Here is a 20700-nt window from a genome sequence, read left to right as displayed (position 1 = left end):
TTTGCTCTTATATGTGTTTAAAAATTAATTTTTAATATCTTAGCTTTAAGTTTCTTTGGTTGATTTTTAATACATTTGTTTAATGTTCAAAAAGGTTGTAATTTTTCTGCAGTGCTCATGCTTGATTACATGAATTTGTGCTTGCCTAATCCGACGAGTAAGGACCTCAAGATGCTTGTCTTTTGCCAGCAACTCCGACCCAGCTCCAAGTCGACTTGAGACTCGGATTGGATAGGGCTTTGAACGTGGGCTTGCGTGCAGGACACCCATTAGACGAGGATAGCGGCAACAAGGACATCGTGGAAGGGAGCTGCGATTCCCGGGCACGTGGCAACGAATTTACTCACATGTATCCTTGCCTGCCTTGAAACGAGCGTGAAAGTATTTTCAGAATTTTTGGCGTAACGCTGAAACGGCCAATTAATATTCCTCTACTCCGAACTTCGTCTCTTTTCTTTTTCGCTGTTTTGAGGCCTATTGATTTTTTGTTACCTTTGCAAACTTGTTGAGGCGCACAGTCGTTTGGCCTGTTTGAGTGGGCGGTGTGGGTGGAAAAGTGGTCGTGTGCCCAACAATTAAGCCATTTTCCTTGGGGGCGGCAAAATGGCTAAGTGGTCGTGGCATTGGTATTGGTATGTGCATGGGTGTGTGTGTGTGTGTATGTGCGATGTCCGACTGCAATTGATATCGCACCATTGCATTTGGTTTCGTGTAATTGCAATGCATAATTCGGACTTGGCGGTTCAGAGGTTTGTGAAGCGTTATAATGCGCTTATGTCTCGACATGTCAGGGAAATCGGAGGCAGCCAACTAATATAATTAGGCAGATAACGTGTCCACGCAAATCAAATGCTGCCAGTCACCTGACCAACTGCTTTGTGTCCATTGTCTAATCGAAAAGATAAACATCTAAGCGGTGACTTGGTTTTGAATTTATGGCTTTTATGGCGTGGCTTAAACTTGAGATGAACATTGACTTAAGTTTTTGAAAACCATATTTGATTTGTGGATGTTCTAGTCTAAAATCTATTAGAAACGGATATTAAGTGCAGAAGTGACAAGGTAGTTAGAAGAGAGAGCTTAGCTTGTATTTTAATTTGTATGACAAAACTAATTGTCGCTTGGAGAACTCATCAGATCCAAAGAAGATATATTCGTAATTGCCCAATAGAATTACAAATTGCACATTTTCCGGCACTCAGATATAATAACTGCTCAGGATAAAATCTAAGCCACTTGTTGCGTGCTCCTGGCCATTGGCAGTCGCCAAGGTTCTGAAAGCCAGAAAGGCTCGCCAACCCCAACACTACTTCTGTTGTCACAAAGTGTTCGCACAATTATTTTAAATGACTCGACACAAAAATTAAAAATGTAATAATTGCATAATGAAAGCGTGTGCCAACAAAGTCGAGCTGGCCGACTGTATGGCTGGCAGCAGAAATCGTTTCGGGCAAGTGGCCAAAACGGATGAGGCATGCCTCCGAAACTCTTGTGTGCATAATTCAAGCCAAGGGTCGACAACTAACGCCTGGAAGGCGGATCCGTGGGAGGACAAAAGGTGCGGATTCACAGGACCAAAGCACCAATGGACAGAAAAAGGTTCCAGAGAGCGGTTGGCATTGGTGTGAACAAAGAGAGCAAATCCAAAGCGGCTTAAATGTGTGCTAAGTGCCGTTGAGCTTATAATGAAACACGACACACTCACTCACCAACACACACCCACTTACACCTGCGCCTACGTATACACATCTTCATGCACGGAGAAAAATATCTGCGACTATGACATTCAAATTTGTATGCATTTTTCTAATGCTCTAATCTTTGTTTTAAGAATAAAAGTTCAATTAATTATTGCTTAAAGATTTATGCTTTCTTTGACATCAGACAGCAATATGGTTTTTTAGTTATCATATTTATAGTTTAGAAAGTAATTTTTTTCCCTGTAATACATACAAAAGAAGACTAGAAACGGCGACCGGGGGAGACGTAGTGGAGCTTAGTTCCCGCACAGCAGCCACACCCACTTCCGGTGTTTGTCCAGGTAAAGCTGGGGGCCAAAACGCAAACCGCAAAAACCGCCAACACATACACATATACAGACACCAACACTAACTCACCAGCAGCAACACGCACACACATACACAAACGGACTCTGGACGCCGAAACAAAGTAGTAAACTAGGCGCAGCCTCAACCACAAGGAACCGCCTCGTTTGTTATTCTCTTTTTTATGATTTATTTGCCAAACAAAATTTCCGTTGTCATCTTGATTGATGGCCCGAGGTCCCGGGATGTTCGCCTGTCAGTCCTCCTATTCATTTGAGTGTGTTATTAAACTCATGCTTAATTAACGCAATTATTTCTGCCATTTATTTGGCAGCAGCGATTCGATTTAAGCCCCTCAAATTTGACTGAAGTGAACTGGTGTCGTATCGTCCTGCTGGCACATCCCTCAATTGGTTGTCACTTCAAAGTTATTTTTTGACGCGACTGCTTTATTCTATTCACTGAGAAAAATGTGTATAGGCTGTGTATAGACAATAACTAATGAAATGTAATAATGTTTTTTTTAGGAAATATATATGAAAACAAATCATTTATATATTATTTTCTAGATCTACTGTGATAATTAAATTGGACGACAAAATCTTAGTTTTCTAGAATTAGACTTTCTGTTTTGTTCAAGGTATAATCTTTCTCAAACCAACAACTCAATTTTTTCCTGGGGCCATCAATGTTGCCGTTGTTAATCACAAAAATTGAATTGAATATACAATTGAATTTTTGAGAAATGGCCGCACAGGCAGCCCAGCAGCCATTGCATAATTCCTGTGCAGACAGCTCCAAGGGGTGGCAAAAAGTTGTACGCGAGTAAAAAGCATACACGGGCAAGGGAAGGAAAATGGGGAAAATCGGGGGAAAACTGCAAGGTGCAGGCTGAGTTATGACAGTCGTGTAAGGTCACGCACATCCCTCAATTGGTTGTCACTTCAAAGTTATTTTTTGACGCGACTGCTTTATTCTATTCACTGAGAAAAATGTGTATAGGCTGTGTATAGACAATAACTAATGAAATGTAATAATGTTTTTTTTAGGAAATATATATGAAAACAAATCATTTATATATTATTTTCTAGATCTACTGTGATAATTAAATTGGACGACAAAATCTTAGTTTTCTAGAATTAGACTTTCTGTTTTGTTCAAGGTATAATCTTTCTCAAACCAACAACTCAATTTTTTCCTGGGGCCATCAATGTTGCCGTTGTTAATCACAAAAATTGAATTGAATATACAATTGAATTTTTGAGAAATGGCCGCACAGGCAGCCCAGCAGCCATTGCATAATTCCTGTGCAGACAGCTCCAAGGGGTGGCAAAAAGTTGTACGCGAGTAAAAAGCATACACGGGCAAGGGAAGGAAAATGGGGAAAATCGGGGGAAAACTGCAAGGTGCAGGCTGAGTTATGACAGTCGTGTAAGGTCACGCCGGCAGCAGCTGTCGGTGATGGGTGGCAAAGTGAGCCTGGACAGTTCCATGCATGGCAAATGACAGTCGAACTCGAAGTCGAAGTCGAGGTGTTCAAGGATTTGCCCCGACTCAAGTGCAATGATGCGGCAATAACAGCTGGCCAAGGATGTGCGAGTGATTCGGGCTGAGAGGCTGCCAAGTGCCTGGCAATTGATTGTAAATAGGAAAATGATTACACATGAAATTGGGTTAGCCCTGGCTGTCTTCGTGGGTGGAAAGGGTCGCTGCAAATGATGCATTCTGCACTTGTGCTTCAGATAATATTTCACCATTGCAGTCAAGGGGAATTTCAATTAAATGTTGAACATTTTTGCGCTTTAAATGTCAGTTGACCCATTGATTCTATAAAGAATACTGAGTCAAAGAAAATGTTGTGTTTCTTTCATTTCGCAAAAAAATAATTGAATGGCTTTGCTTAACGATAAATTCTTCCGTGAACACACGCAATTCAAGTCAAGAGATAAACAAGGCTAGTATGTGTGCCTTCTCAATAAGCCTCGTTTTATTTCTCTTTACCTTAAGGATCGTTTGGTTAAGGGTTAACTCCTCGGACAAGTGAAGAGCTGCTGTGTCGCCACTAGCTGTCTAAATATTTAGACAATCAAACAAGATTTGCGGCAGGCAAGCTATTTATTTTGTGGTCAAGATGCTTGCTTCGCAATCGATTCAATTCGAATGGATGGACCTTCCATCTTCCATTGCTTCCTTTGCGGTATTGGCCAATGTTGCAGCCATGGGAATTTCGTTTACGTTTCAGTTGCTGCCCGATTTTGTGGTGCCGGTGGTTTCGATGGTTCCAAAGGGGGCAGCTGGATGTGGCCCAAAAGCAAAGTCAAAGGCGGAATCCCTATGCCAAAAGCCAAGGGGATTTTTCATTAGACGCGCAAATGAGGTCAAAGGGTGAAAGCTGCTCAAATGTTGTTTGGCTGTTCGATTAATTAGACATTTGGCTTTGGCTTTGAAGGCTATCAAATATTTACACCTTAAAGGCGGGACTGCGCTCTTTATTTGGATTAAGTGCTTGAATGCAATAGTAATATGGCATGCAATTTGGTTGAAAATGAGGATGAATGAGTAAATAGGAAACTGGTTTATGCAGTATGCTTAAAATTGTACGGAATTTACCTCATTTTAAGGGACTCAGTATAATTGCTTTATACATATTTAATTAGTTTTATCTTTAAAAAATAAATCAATTTTTATTGAAGATGACGAAGTGCAGTGCCACCTCGAAGCGGGCTCAATTTGCATAATCGAAAATGAGATCTGTACCCGGGGGGCTTTAAAAATATTTAATTGAAACTCGTTACGAGTCACGTACAAGGCGCCAACGACACTGTTAATTATAAATTTCGCTGGTTTGTGTGCGGGAGTGGGTTTTTATTGCGCTGCATCGGCAATTAACAGACAAATATAACAACAAATAACTGCCAGCCAGCCGGGCAGCCAGCCATTCAGCCAGGTTTGCAGATGCTGCGATTTTTATGCCCGGCGATGGCCTGCAGTTGAATTATTGGCGGTTGTTCATGCCGCAGCTGCCGGCATTAATCCAACACGCTCTCTTCCAGGACGCATCCGCGCACCATGTGCCGTGGCACATCTAACCGTTGCGCCTCGTAAACCGGACCCACAATGCCCAACAATGGTGCCCCTTGCCAGTCCGATTTCATCTACGGTTCGACATCAGCTCCAGCTCCTGGCCAATGGGCAGTTTTTTTTTGTCGAGCAGTGATTTGCGTGCATCGGCATGTCCTGCGAGGATTTCGACCTCGCCGGCCGCGGGGTTTTTCTCGTTGTTTCGGTTTTTATGCGCCGCATATCGTTGAGCTTTTGGGGTATCTCGGATGTTTGCTCAGTGGATGGTACTTTCAATTGCTAGCGTAGATTTTTTACATTATTTTTCCAAACTAATTTCCACTGAAAACTAGTTTAAAATTTTTCATTTTCATTAAGGGAACTGACAAAGCACAAACTGCTGCAACGGACAAAGAACACTTTCAAAAAAATCCTAGGAAAAAAATTTACAATTTAAAGGCACATCCTTTAAGCAACAGATGCGCACAAAACAAGCTAATTTATTTATTTAAAAAAAATAATTTGTGATATTTAGTATATATATTTCAAACATCAAACAGCACTACATAGGTTTATGTATTTATATCACAGTAGTGGGTATATTTCTGTTGAGAACGTTGCTCGATTTGCCTTCTGGTATTTTAGTCTGGCATTCAATTGAACCGAAACGCGGATGGTCACCGGGGTAAACCGATGCAAAAGGGTCGTAGGGGCACGCATACGCACTCTCTGATTGCATCAAGTTGAAATAATGTAATTAGTTTTTGTGCCGCGGTCGGGAGCTGGATGCAATTCGCTGGAGTGGGGATTGCTGATGTGGCTTGGGGTTTTTGCTGCGGCCATGGCAATGGTCGAACAAGTTTGCTGTCCGATGTTGTGGGGCCTCGTTAGCAGTTTGCTTTGCGGAGGAGAGTTGTCAGAAAGGTGGCTTTTGGGACTGTTTGTTTCGATTAGAATTTGGTAATGATAACCGCTTTGATTAGATGGCGAGTCGTTTTAACACCTCCCCAATGGTAGTTGTCGTATGCAATCAGATAATTAAAGTGGCGCCACTTCCGTCCCGTTCAACTTTTTCGTATGGCGAGTGCTGAAAAGTATGCTATGAATTTGGATATCAAGTCGAATTTGAGTTTATTACGCGCTTTAAAGTACTTTAATTCAAAGACGAAAAATATTGAAGGAATTAAAGTAACCTAGACCATTTTCAACTTGTTTATACTTACTTAGTAAATCAATTTCAGCGGATTTTACAATATAATCCGTACGATGCCCATGTTTTGGCGCTCAACACACAAAACTAATTTCATTCCAATCTAATTATAGCATAACTCATAATCCAACAGCGGCTGGACTAACTTATGCAAATCTCCATGAATCGCTGGACTTCTCTATTATTCCGCTTCCTTTGGCAGTCTGGGCTCCATTTGTGGCCTACATATTTAAGTAACTCTTACATCAAGCTGGGCCTTTTTTGGCCGTATTCCAATGCGCGAGAATCGGAAAGCAGCAGACTGGGCCAATTTAATAGTGCCCATTACGCGCCATATCGAATGGCCAATTGTGCCCAAAAAATTATCGCACCATAGCATGCCATCGCAGCTCGGCCGTATGCCATTCGCTGGGCCGTCAAATAATTAATTAGAAAATAATTGCACGTAATAATTCATGGGGTCCCATCGGTCCGGTCCAATTTGGGCATAGATAGATAGATAGGGAGAAGAAAGCAAATGGCCCATGGGTAGCCTACCACAGATTTCGTCCTGCGATTTCCCACTGCTGCCTGATTGGAGTGTGGGCCATGGCTAATTCCAACAGTTACTACTGTTAATTTTGTATGCATTCGATTGGGTGCGCTGCGGATGCCGGATGCCTGATGCCCCACACTCCCGCAACTTTCATGTCGCATACATATAAAATTAATCATTGGCATGCAGCATAATTTATTATGTCACACAGTGGCCGCATTGGCCACAAACCCAAAACTGCCGGCAGGACCAAATCAAACCAGAGGCAAAGAGACGTTTAGTTCCTGCGGTTGCTGGTTTGACAAGGCACAGTTAAAAATAGAGCTCGTCATCTGATGGTTTCTAACATACAGTGATGGAAAATGTTTTAGAAAGACGACTGATTTTTAATATTTTAATATGAATAATACAAAAAGAAATAGCATTTTGTCCTGAAAAGAATTGGTTAATTAAGCTGCTTGTTCGGAATTTGAAACGCATTTTTTTGCTGACTTTAGCTTAATAACTCATAGATACAGTATATTTTTTTGTTAATCTTCATACTTTATTTTACTTTCCAGCACCTAACATATACATCAGTTTGTTCTACGTTAGAAATGTCATGTTGATAGGCGGTTGTCGGGCTCTTCAATCAAATGCGCAAATTTGTATAATTACAGGCTGGCCGACTGCTGGCCCCTCGAGTGTTGGAGCTATTTGATTTAATCACGATAATAGCCTTTGCATGTCGCGGTGTTCTATATATACACATTTATATATGTGTGTGTGCGGCTTTGAGGTGTTAAATGTTTGCGGTTGCATTGTAATAAACTTGCATGCAAATGGCCGCCCATCAACTTTAATTACGCCCCGAGTGCCACAGACTTTTGAAGTAAATGAAGAAAAACTGCTGGGCTCTAACGGAAGGTAAATTGATGATTGATGACATTTTTTACGAGTGCGTGTGTGTGGTGGGCCAGGCTAAAATGTCTGAAGAGGTTTTCCATAGAAGGTGTGAGCCGTCAAAGGATTTCCGCTTGATGTTGGATAACCAGTCACAAGTTTTATGCAACCCCCATGATTGATTGTGTGCTGCTAAATGTTTCATTGCAATCTTTCCCTGGAGTGTAAAAGAAAAAAAATCCATAATTTATGTAGGTCTGTCAACAGTTGAGTTGAGGCCCACTAAATGAAAACACAATAGTTTGGATTATTTTGCATTTTTTAAAGTTATTTTTATTGCATTTCTCGCTCTTTCCCTCTGGCTTTCTTTTCAAATGTATTTTGTATGAATCTCAAATGTTTTCCACTTGCTTGCCTATTTTATTTGCCATTCACAAACAATATTACAATTTGCCATGGATTGGTATCATGTTTTTTTTTTTACTGTTTTCTATGTTTGTTTACAATTTGTCACAACCTTACAAATTGAAAATTGATATAAACCAATAAGTTTCGGAATTTGTGTACGTTTATTATTGAAATTTTTCATTCAATAGCTTCCGGTATGTATATGTCATGTAAATTAAATTTGAGCTGAATTTACCTTTAGTTCTTGTGTGTGTGTGTGTTTTTGCTGTTAGTTGGGTTTTGTTCTGCGATTGTTGCTAATATAATACTTGTTTATCGTCTCTGCGGTTCTATTATCAATTTTGTTTTGTAAGGTAGCGCCTGAGAAAGCACGGCTTGGCCATTTTTCGGAGCCTTGCCCGTTCCTATACACAGTGCTAAATTTAAAAAATATGTTTTTCATTATCATCTAAATGTTTTAAAATCAAAATAGGCTTCTTGAATATTTCCTTTTTACGGGAGGGGAAAACTGTAATGCTATATTCAATGTTTTGTTTTTTATATTTTAATTCATATTTTATTTCAATTTGTGTTTTGCATTTGCTCATAAAAACAAATGGTACAACTTACAATTTGGCACATCATTAAAGATTAGAGTTTCCATATAATATATATTTATATACTTTATATTTTATACTTTATATGACGCCTAGGCATCTGATCTATGTGAAAGTAAAACAAAAGCTGGCGCTGGCTTATGGTTAGACTACACAGATTATAGAGTTTTTGGGGGTCACAAAATGGATCGGGATAAATGAAGACTTTATCATATACATCATATATCGTATGTTATATCATATAGCTGCGGTGTTTGATTGAGTTGCGTTTTTGCATTTATAATTTACTTGTAGGTTGACTTTCCTCAACGCATTGCTTAAGACAAAAATTGTGTTTTCTTAGTTTTCATTTAAAAGTTTGCGGTGGAAGTTGAGTTCATAATTTAAATGTATATACCATACCGTATTATATTTAAGTTTGCTTTATAACTAGATGGTTTTCGTACCTCCTGCCATTTGCGTATCAAACCCAAATTTCTGTGATTTTATTCTCCTGTCCTGTGCTCGGGGTGGGCCAAAAAGTATACTAGGCTTTTTGGCAAAACTATTTTTTTTGCGCTAGTTGAAAAATTCATTAAATTTAATTACGTCTTTATTTTATAATTCACTTGAAAGCTACATTTAATTTGGCAATTGTTGGGTTCGATTTAGTTTTATTTATTGTTTTTCCCTCTAGTTCGTAATCATTTACTTATCCATTTGTGTCATCTGTCGTCAGCATACGAACTAATACCTAACTAAAAATCATTTAAAATATAAACTTTGGCTTTAAAAATGTCAACGTAAATGTAGTATATTAATGCATGAATCATGTGAGAGAATCAAACAAAGAATACACCTTAATGAGGGTACAAGTGTGAGTATGCCATAAATTGCTTCGATTTCCCAGGATCCTGGCCTGTGCGTGTGTCGTTTGTGTGTGCGTTGAGAGGAATAAGGTAAAATACCATATGTCATCATAAATATGTACAATCTGAGACAGTTGCTAAGTGATAAGATAAATAAAAAACCATCAAAGTTGAAGCTCTTTGGAGTTGATGAAATTTTCATTTCTCACTTTTCCCTCATTTCAAGTAATTGGTAGTAGGATTTTAAGGAAATTCGAAAAACACCTAAAGAATTGCACGATTACACACACACAATAGTAGCTTGGTTTTTTTTTTGTTTTAGCATAGTACGGTTGATAAACAACTAGTTTAAATTTGACGACAGTAGCTGCCTAAGAATCAAAGTTTGTTCGGTTGTTTTCCATTGAGCATTTTAATCTTTAACATTTGAAAAATACACAACGTTAAAAGTGGTTTCATTTTTGTTTCGTGTGTGCAGTAGATTCGAGTGGTGTATAAAATAAATTCTTAGTTTGCTTAGGGAAGTTTCGCTTCGGTCTACACCGAAAATGAACAACATTGAAACGTCGTTTCTTTATCAATTTTTTGTTTGTTTGCTTTGTTTCTTTACACAACACACAAGGAAAGTGCTACGGAGTAAGAGCTAAAAATTGTAATTTTTAATGCTTATTATTCGATTTCCACATCATTCATCAATGGCTTTTTGTCACTGGAAGCTTGACCTTTTAAAACTAATATATATATATATATTTTTTTTTCATTTTTCCATTTTCTTTTTTGTTGCTTTGCTGCTATGGCGGCATTTAAAGTAAATATTATTGTATATTCCAAGGATATGTCTACGTGTTGATCTTTTGCATTTACCTATGCGCTACGATTTTTTGAGCAATTCGAATTGAGTCGTGAGTTGAGTGTGAGTGGTTTTAGCTGCCAAAATATAAAATTATTAGGAACAACCAAGCAATGCATTAAAATTAAATTCGTTGACAATACAGTACAATACAGAAATGAGTATTCTTTGGGTAATCAAATTATAGATATATGAATCTAAAGTACATACGAATAAATATAAATTTTTGTTTGTGCTTTAACAGTTCGCAAATAATATACAATTTGATTTGTTGATGTGGCTGCATTGTTATTTTCCCTTACTACATACTACAATGCTAATGTTTTAGAATAATTTGTAAATCATAAGGACTAACTTAGTTCAACGAAGTTTTGAAAATCAACAACCCAAGGTTTTTTTATATTTTTTTTTTGATGATGTTTCAGCATTAAAAGTACCTAAAACATTGCTCTCTTTCCTGGTTTGCTTTAATATACAAATACAATGCCTATGTATAATAACTATATATCATGTCGGTAATATATATATGTATACATATATAAATTCTGATCTGCCGCACAAAGTTTCAGCTTTTGTTCTGGTAAAAATCTACGCATGAAGCACATTTTTCTTTTCATTCTCTGCAAAACTATTTTGCAATTTGAATTTATGTTTTAATATTTTTTTTTGTAATCGTTTTTTGTTTGCTTTACTTATATAAACTCCATAGAACTGCGTTTAGCGGCGTATATTTTCCTTTTTGGTTTAGCTTTTTGCTTTTACTGGACGACATTGATTTGTTTATGTTCTTTTTGTTTCTTTGTTGCTTAGTTTTGATTTTCAACTCTCCAAGGACATTGAGCGTCTGTTGTTGGTGTTGTCGTGGCTGCTGTTGGGTGTTGAGTATCCTGCATCTATCGGTTTAGTTGTAACTTCTACTTACTGCACGTAGGGAGGAGTATTTACGTCTAAGTTACTTATTTGCTTTGCTTTGTTCATATATTGAGCATTTTCATCGAGAGTAGTTCAAGTGCGTTATTTGGCTGACTGGCGTAGATTGTTCTTAATATGGCGTGAAACGATTGAATCCACCGCGGTACATGGTTGCCTAATGAAAAATGGTAGGAAGTGAAGGTAGTGCGGGGATTTAGTAAATAATAATACGAACATCCATCATATTTAATATATTCGATGCAAATTATACTCTTTATTTGTATTTAAATTGATAGGGAGAAACTTACCCCGTATCCAGGAACTGGTCCAATGCCATGTCCTAGATAAGGATCTGCATATTCGCGCGCATATCTATAAATATTTTTGTGATTGTATGTTTAGCTTATTAGTAATACTCAATGGCGGCATTTTAAATTGTTAATGTTGTTAAATGGTGATTGATGATTCCAGTTGGCTTTATGTTATGATTTAATAAAAATTATTTAGTTTAGACAAGGTCTTGCAAAAGTGTTCAATCGACTGTCGGATCTCTTCAGGTTTCGGAGTTAGGTTTCTACACTTTACCCAATTACACACAATTATTGTTAAAAAGTTTCAAAAAGAAGAAGTAAAATCAAATAATTAGTCAAATTTTAAATCGAAACATTAATATTCAAAATAACTATAGAAAAGAGGCTTACAAATTTTAAGTTAATACATATTAATTTAAAGACATACAAATCAACTAAAAAGGTTATCTTTGAAATACATAATTTCTACTTAAGTTCTAACAGATAATAAACTTATAATGGTAGTAACAAATAATAAATAATAAAATAATAAATAGATAAATAATAATAAAATAGATAATAAATAAATAGATACTTAATTATAAGGTTTTTGATAAAGAATATAAGGAAATAAATAATAAAATTGGTTTTAGACAAATTAATAAATACGAAACTGATCAATTAAATTATAAAAGATCAAATACAATACATCTCTATTTTTGAGAGGTTGAAGTCAAATGACAGTTAATAACTATCAATAGATTTGGAATTCTAAAAGAGTTGTGAGACCAACTGAAGATTAAATTGTTATTAAATTATTATTGGTTCTATGATAATACCAACTGGTAGAATGTTGTAGCTGTTAGTGATGACATCGGATTTGAGTTGGGTGGGATTCGAGTGTATATAACTTACCCAGCCACGGTGGCGTAGCCGGCGAGTGCCGGCTGTGCGGCTGCTGCGGCAGCGGCACCATAGGCGGCCCGGGCGGCTACCGCCGTGTAGGTGGTGGCCGCCGTGGCGTACGCCTGCTGCTGGGCCTGAGACAGCGGAGTCTTTAGCAGCGGAGCAGTGGCCTGGAATAATGGTAATCAAATGGGGCATTAAACTGGGGCAACACGAGGGTGGCGACTCGAGGAACAGACGCAGTTACAGTTCGGGATTTTTATATTATTATTTTATTTTGTTTTTTGTTTTTTGAAGGGGCGACAACGGCAAACGACAAGACTAGCGGAGGAGTCGGTGAGAGCAAGTGTGGTGAGAAATTAGGAACCCAAACCAAACCGGGTGAGGCCAAAAGTATACACACATATAAATATATTGTAACCAAAACCGAAAAAGAAATGGGTGCAAACAGTGGAGTAGTGTGATTAAAAATATTCTATGTACACTTAAATATCTAAGTCAGGTGGTTTAACCTTTTCTGTTTGTTTACTTGTAACCGAGCTACGTAGAACCCAAGATGCCAGGCTATAAAACCGAAAAGCGAGGCACAAATCCAGCAAATAACTTATCGTATTGAATTACTCGCTAGGGTTAACTTAAGACTTAAGGCATATAGTAGACATACAGTTTAGGGGGTGCATACAAAAAGGCATTGAGCAGAACGCAAAATTGTGACAACAATCAAACGGAAAGTCTGGATATCTAGGTGCATGGGTATGGAACTATAACTAGATATGATTATTTTTACCAAAACATTCTGTGGAACCGGAATGCGGTTGATCGTATGTGGGTTACTGTTTAGCGTAGTCACAGTGCGTCGCTGTAATTTATGGTTTTTGTTTTTCAATCAGTATTTTGATTTTTTTTTTTGCAGTAGTGTTGTGGTAGTTGTTGTTGTTGAGTTGAGTGTGTTGTAACAGTCGTGAAAGATAACCAAAGAAGAATTTGTAGTAGTTACAAAATGTATATAGCATTGAATAATAGGTATTTTATCAAAATAGTTTGTAGTATTAGTATTCAGCAAAAGCAAAAATGTGAAAGAAATCAACAAAACTAGCAGAAGTACTTCAAAATGATGTAGATTAAAGTAGTTAAAGAGAGCGTATGCTTCATAAAGCCACCTGTGGTCACTAATTGAATCCTTGGATTTAAACGAAAACCAAACAAAGGATGCACTTAATACGGTAGAGAGCTTATACACAAGTGTTCAGTTATTCAGACATTGAGTTGAATAAGCTTAGCCAAGCTTAAGTCAAAAAGAATAATGTGATTTACGACCAGTTACCAAGTTCGATCTCAACTTAAAGGTGTTACACAGCAAGAAATTAGGACGCGTCGTTAGTTCGGGATGGACGTGGATAATGCATAAGGAAACTCAAAGGAAGCGACTTAAAACAATTTATACGTATGAGTAGTAGATAATAACGTTTGTTCCAAAAACCAAGTCAAATGTTTCAAAACTCAAACGGTGTCTTTCACAAGCTACCATAAAAATATACAAATTATAACTGAATTGTTCTTAATTTTTTTGGTGGTTGTGGTTAGGATATTAGTTTGAAAAAGTTTTATTACATTTAATATGGCGGCTGGCTGAGCGGCTGGAACTTCAGTGACCGGTTTGGCTGCCTGTAAGATTTATATAATATTTTCATGTATTTTCGTGGCAAGTTATGGGGATTGTATTTAGATCTAGACTACTCTTTATAATACCTTAAAGACGTACATTAAACCTTAAGCTAGTTGAGCATTCATTTCACTGGACGAAACTCACCTGGAAGCGTAGATTTGGATCAGCGGAAGCAGCGGCTGCTAAGAAGGGATCATAGTATACACTGCGTTGGGGACAAGATGATAAGAAAAGATCATATATTAATATAGAATTCGTGGTAGGATCATGTCTGGGTAGGTGAGTCAAGCCAGAGGCAACCAATCTATGGAATATATACGCTATAACCATTTTAATTGGCTTACCTCTGCTTCACTTTACTGGCACTTAAAAGCAAAATTCAAAAATTTTCTTTTGGTTCATTTTTTTAACGCACTTGTGTGGGCATTGATTTGGGCACAATGGAAAACCAGACGGGATAAAGTTTGTTTGTTTTCGAAAAAAAAACAAAAAAATTTGATTCAATATTTCTCGCTGGCCAATAAAACTTCATCCACATCCGGTTTTAGTTATTTTTGTTTGTTTCTTTTTTTTTTATTAAATGTTGTTGTTGTTTTTCTTGGTACCGGATGCTGTTGTGGGTAAATGGCTGGAACTTAAGGGGCAACTGAAAAACAAAAGTTGGCACCTAATTGTTGTAGACACCCCACCTACCTAGCTAAGAGCCTGTGCTAAACTGACCTGATCTGACCTGATTCCCCACTTGATGACGAACTGATTGGAGGAAATGTTTGAGACAGAGGAAACGAAACAAAGGAAATTAAAAGGTATAGATATTGTCGTTTATAAAGAGCACTTGCACTAGCAAAGATAGCCAACCAACCAACCACATACATTAGGGTCATTCCATTTCCCAAACACTACGAAAATTTGTCTTGCTTGCTTGCTTTAAATTTGCATTTAATCTTTAGACAGAACAGACACTCATGCACCTAGCTAATTAGTTTTGTATTTTTTTTTTTAATTGGTTCTTTGGTTTGGCATGTCTTGATGTGTGTTGATAAGTATACAGTTCTTAATGGAGCATTCATTCGTACGCTATGGTGAGAGGTTTGATATATGGCTGGGCGGGTGAGTGTGTGTGTGGATGTTTGTGTATTTGTGTGTGTGTGTGTAGAGAGCAGCCACAAAAGAATAAGTTAATCAAAGGTCTATATAAATATATATATAATGTCGGGGCAGAACATGCACGCAAGGCGCTGGCAGAGAGCGACGCAGTCGCATTAAAACACTTTCAAGTCAAATTCAAATCGAAATTCATCATACGCCTAGTGGTACACAATATACAACCGAGTGTAGAGTAGGTCCCTTAACCAAAGTAACGATAAATTAACGATGCCAAAAACACACTTCTGTCAATCAAAGTATGATCAAATATATGCGAGTGTGTATTTATATATAGAGTCTTAGATAGTTTACGTGGATGGTGTTTGTGTGTTAGCGTGCGTTAATCGGTTGCTGCTTTTGCAAATTTTGTATTCAGTTTGCGTTCGGATCGTTATACTCTTCTATTGCTCGATTTATGTATACAAAATAAGACAAAGTCTAGGTTTCATTATATGCGATATTAAAACTTTACACACACAAGATAGCTAAAAAACATTTGTCACCAACAAGATAGAGACGTATATAGTAACACAGAAAAAGAGAGACGGTAGGAAAAACGATCTTTAAGCTATAAACAATTTAAGCTTTAGGTTAAAATCATGACAGATGAGCGGGATGTTCTTCTTAAGGGGTTGGGAAATAATTATACAATATATGGATATTACTACGCTTATACGCCAAAATTCATGGTTAATAAATAAATGTTTGCAATCTTTCATAGATAATTTATACATTTTAACTTTTTAATGATTGCTCTATTAATATCAATATATAACTGAATAGCGCAAGAATAGTAAACATCTAAAAAATTGGCCCAATTAAATGCTTAAAGAAAGCTATAAACTTTGTTTTGCAAATTGAAATGAAACAGATATGAATACCATTAAATAGAAGCATTCGTAATTGTAAGGCGTGCGTATAAACGTAGTAGTATTTATGAACAGGGTGATGATAATTGTAAACTGGGGTGCGCTAAAACTACATTCGCAGCGGAACCAACTAAAGTACAAAATAACAGCTACAACGGACTAACTACGGCGGGATCGCGGGTGTGACGGAGTGAAGTCCACGACGGAGGACTCTACTTACGGCGCGAATCCATGCAAAGCGGCCGCATTGTTGGCCGCATTGGCCGACGCAGCCATGGAAGCAGCAGCCGCAGCAGCAGCGGCTGTTTGCGGCGTTTGTGTGGCGCCCGTGGCCGCCGATAGACGGGCGGCATAGGCGGCGGCGGCGGCAGCAGCGTTCGGATTACCGCTCGGATTCTGGATGGCAGCGGCGAGGGATTGCTGCAGTGCAGCAGCATTGCTAGCGGCCGTAGGCACGGCCACCGCTTGCAGTTGCGCCAGTTGTGGGCCAAGGGCGTGGGCGTGGGCATGGGCATGAGCGGCATGCATGTGCGGATGCGAGGCGGCAGCTGCGGCGGCTGCTACGGCGGCATGTTGCTGTTGTTGCTGCTGCTGCTGTTGTTGATGTTGCTGCTGCTGCTGGACCGCCTGTTGCTGCTGCACGGCCTGTTGTTGTTGCTGCTGCTGCTGCTGGTGTTGCTGCTGGGCGGCGGCAGCCACTTGCTGCTGTTGCTGCTGTACGACAGCCTGCTGCTGCTGCTGCTGCTGTTGGGCGACTGCTGCCGTGGCCACGGCGGCGGCGGCCAGTTGGCGTTGCTGTTGTTGTTGGGCGGCGGCGGCGGAGGCCGCCAGCAGCGCCGGATGATGATGCGGATGATGGGGATGATGGTAGGGGGTGGCGCCGACCACGCCCACGTGTCCGCGCTGGATGGCCACTCCACGCATTGCGGCGGCAACGGCGGCTGCAGGAATCACCGAACCGATACGGAAATTCGTATATTTTTGGGGCATTTATATATGTTGGTTTTGTTTTTTGCAACCATTTGACACAACATTTTTGACCAGTGTGTTTATTGTTTGTATTTATGTGATATTTATTTTTTTTTTGTCATTTATGTGTGTGTTTTGTGTGCAAAAAGTAGAAAAAGGAAAAGAAAAGAACATAAAACGCATGCGGTTAGTTTTCTCTCTTGATATATAAGTAAATATTATATATGGTATATAGTATATGGCAAATCTAGGCATTATGTAGTAACGATTTTTGTTTTTTGTATATATAGTCATAGCGCTGAGATGATATTGGTATATACATATAACAATACATAAGACATACGTGTAGCTCATACATATGTATGTAAATGGGATTTATATCGAAACATACTTAAACATTAGAACACTGAATTACCAAGAAATGCTACGCATTAGTTGCACTTTATATTGCATAATTGTATATATACGAGTATAGAGATATTATCATCAACAATACGAAAAACATTGGACCGATCTTTAGTACAGAGTATATAGCATATGTACATACATCCATATGTGTACGTATGCGGCAAGACCTTTTCGTTTCAACAACTCATTGCATTTTGCTGTGTGTGTGAGGGGTTAAAAGCATTTAAGTAAATAAAATACATTTAATTGTTGTTTAACCCTTGCACCTTTCAAATACATTTAAAACTAGCAAGAACATTTACCAAATGCTAAGTGGAATGATATAACAAGTAGGCCGATTGAAATGCAGATTGGAATTAGGAGGTTGGGAACTATTTTAGGTAAGTGGAATGTCTATATAGAGGGTGGTAGAGAGGAGTGGAAATACATGCCGAGGTTTAAATAATAAATAAATAAATTAAAATTAAAAAAAAAAACGATAAGAAATTATACGGTCTATACGGCCTATTTCATCTAAGGTTTTAATTATTTAATATAATCACTCGTTTATCGTTCAGATTTAAAAGAGGAATTGAAGTTTTTTATTGTACTACACTTAAATCGCATTCATTCGCAATCGGACCACAAAAGCCGCCGTTTAAATGTTGTCCTTTTTTAATTCCATGCGGTTTTATCACTCAATTTATAATAGTTGCCACATATGTGCATGTAGAAGCCTCATAATTAACAATTTCGCCAGAAAAGCCGACCGATAACCAGAAAGCCTGCTCATTATGATCGGCCGCAGGTATCCGTAGCAATGTCACATTGGCTGTGAAAATCAGTGCACAAATCATAATTGGAATTTATGAAATTATTTTTGGACTTTGAATCGGAGTGTTCGCAGTGCGTTTGGCAACATTGCGCCACAAATTGAAAATTTGTTTGACCAACATGCAATTAAAAATTCGATTTGCCATATTTGTATGCAAATTATTGGCCAAAAACTTAAACTGTGCGTGAGTGTGGCAAAGAATATCATTGAAAATGTTCATTGAATTTGAGCTGAAACGTTTTTCTGAAATGTTTTGCTAATTTTCGTGGCTATGCAAACTAAACGCAATGGCAACGAAATAATCAAGGGAATTAAATACATTTTTTGGAAGCGGTCTAGGTGGCATGCATAGAGAAATTTTTTATAAATTCCATTCGATTTCTGCTTTTAATTGGCAAACTGAATACGTGTTCTCTTCAATTGTTCAAAGCCAAGTCAAAAAGACAAACATAAAAATCGAAAATCGTGCAAACTTTAAGGGTGTAAAAACCAATAACGAACAGGAGCAGAAAAGATTGGGAAATAGTTGGATAGATAGATATAGAAATAAACGAGTACGAGAGTATGGTTACTAGATAGTGATGCTCTAAGAGAAAGGCCTTACGGAAAATGCTTGCTGCGGCAAAATGTTCGCTACCGATAAACATTACGATATATTCGATAGTTACGATATACAATTTAGACTAGGGTTAAAGCTAAGACCTTGCCATTCTTAACAGCTAGTTACGGTTACAGTTTCGGGTGGTTGCCACTAGTTTGATTTGTTTGAAATATACTGCTTCGATCGAGTGTGGTTTGTGTAAGTATGTGTGCCTAGACGTTTGGAACAATGCAATCTCAAGGACGGCAAAAAGTTATGCAATATTTATGGAATATATCGATAGTCAAATAGTCATACCCAAATGCGTAAACCAAAGTAACAAGACAACAAACATTTATACTGTATTATGGTACAAAGATTCTCATAGCTAAAGAGTTGGTGATCTTGGTTCTGGTTCTAGTTGTTGTTGCAGTGTTGTTTTTTAATGCTTTTATCGTTAATCGGTTGCTACGCTTATAAGCTGGCTTATTTGAATTACCACTATTACTGGTATAAATTTAGAAAATTGTATTACACAAAAGAAATTTTTTTTTTTAATTTTAAAATCTTAAAATTTATTGTCATAAATAAAGTTCCTAAAAATCATAATTAATTTGGATTGAAATCATTTATCTGTTCTTAATCATTTAATGACTTTAATAATGATATATTTTAAATATTTTTTTGAACAATCTAAAATAATTTCTGTTTTATTTAAATTTTGTTATATTTCTTTAAAGTAGCTTGCCTATAAACGTAGCAAACAATTTTCTTGATATCCTTTTTGAATTCTGCTTTTAGACGCGCGATTTCACCAAGGACCCTGAGATCAGGATCCTTTTAGAACACTTTTGGTCGTCGTACCTCCGCCGTGGCGTTGCTGCTGTGGGCGTTGCTGCTTGGACAGCGGTGTGCGGTGGGCGTGGCGCGAGCATTATGGGCGTGGCCGCCGCTGCAGCCGCAGCATGTGCGGCGGCCGCTGCTGCCGTTGCCGGCGATGTCGCCGCTGTACCGCCCGCGACCGCTGACGGCGCTTGCGCCATCTGCATGGAGACGGGCAGCTGAAGGTGGGTGAGGGTGGGGGCTCCAGCGCCAACGGGGGCGCCCAGGAACGGCCAGGCGGCGACCGGCAGGCGGTAACCTTGGATTTGTCATATAGGTTTCAGATAAGTTGGGTTTATAGTTCTGTTTCAACTCTGTGGTCACCATTAAAATGAACTTAGAATGCAAGTGTTAGGAGTGTGCGTGGGGTTTATCTTTCTTTTCTTTTTTTTTTGGGGGGGGTTTTTTAATATAGAGTATATACATATTCGAGGGATGCATGATGAGGTTGCTGTTGTTTTTGTAGTTGCAGTTGTTTTGCATTTCGGCTTAGTTCTAGTGCTAAGTTAGACTTTGGTTGAATCTTGGCGCGCGACGAGAGTTACCAGTTACAGTTACGAGTACGAGTATAAATAGTATACGCTAAGGAGCATTTCAGACATGTTCAGACCAAAGGAATACCAGACCAAACGTAAAACGTGTAATAACGATAATGTAAATCAGGACAACAGAGAAGTACACAATAATCAAAGTCAAATTCAAATTCAAATACAAATTCATAATCATAATCAGAATCATAATGGAACGCACATACAACGAAACTGGTTAAGAAAAGGATATGTAGATAAAGTAGTTGGCATATAAATTGATATATAAAGTATATA

General features: G+C 38.2%; 1 protein-coding gene across 20 annotated transcripts in view; it reads right to left on the bottom strand.

Moving 5' to 3' along the window:
- Positions 1–8039: 8039 nt before the first annotated feature.
- Positions 8040–20700, bottom strand: part of LOC117141641 (RNA binding protein fox-1 homolog 2) — a 77142-nt gene continuing 64481 nt past the window's right edge. For 6 of the 20 annotated variants that reach the window (XM_033305197.1, XM_033305196.1, XM_033305198.1 and 3 more), the window contains 7 exons: positions 16444–17164; positions 14353–14413; positions 14154–14207; positions 13330–13401; positions 12552–12712; positions 11655–11718; positions 8040–11521 (listed from right to left, as the gene is read on the bottom strand). In XM_033305197.1, the coding sequence (XP_033161088.1) occupies positions 11477–11521; positions 11655–11718; positions 12552–12712; positions 13330–13401; positions 14154–14207; positions 14353–14413; positions 16444–17164 (1178 nt within the window). In that variant the 3' untranslated portion in view covers positions 8040–11476. Of the gene's footprint in view, positions 11522–11654; positions 11719–12551; positions 12713–13329; positions 13402–14153; positions 14208–14352; positions 14414–16443; positions 17165–19858; positions 20136–20700 lie in introns of those variants that run through there. The other 14 variants (XM_033305206.1, XM_033305208.1, XM_033305212.1 and 11 more) reach the window with 8 other exon arrangements.

Source organism: Drosophila mauritiana, chromosome 3L, assembly GCF_004382145.1.
Source record: "Drosophila mauritiana strain mau12 chromosome 3L, ASM438214v1, whole genome shotgun sequence".
In the NCBI taxonomy this organism is placed as follows: Eukaryota; Metazoa; Arthropoda; class Insecta; order Diptera; family Drosophilidae; genus Drosophila; species Drosophila mauritiana.
The sequence above is the reverse complement of the archived record's forward strand: the minus strand, read 5'-3'. Positions and strand labels throughout refer to the sequence as shown.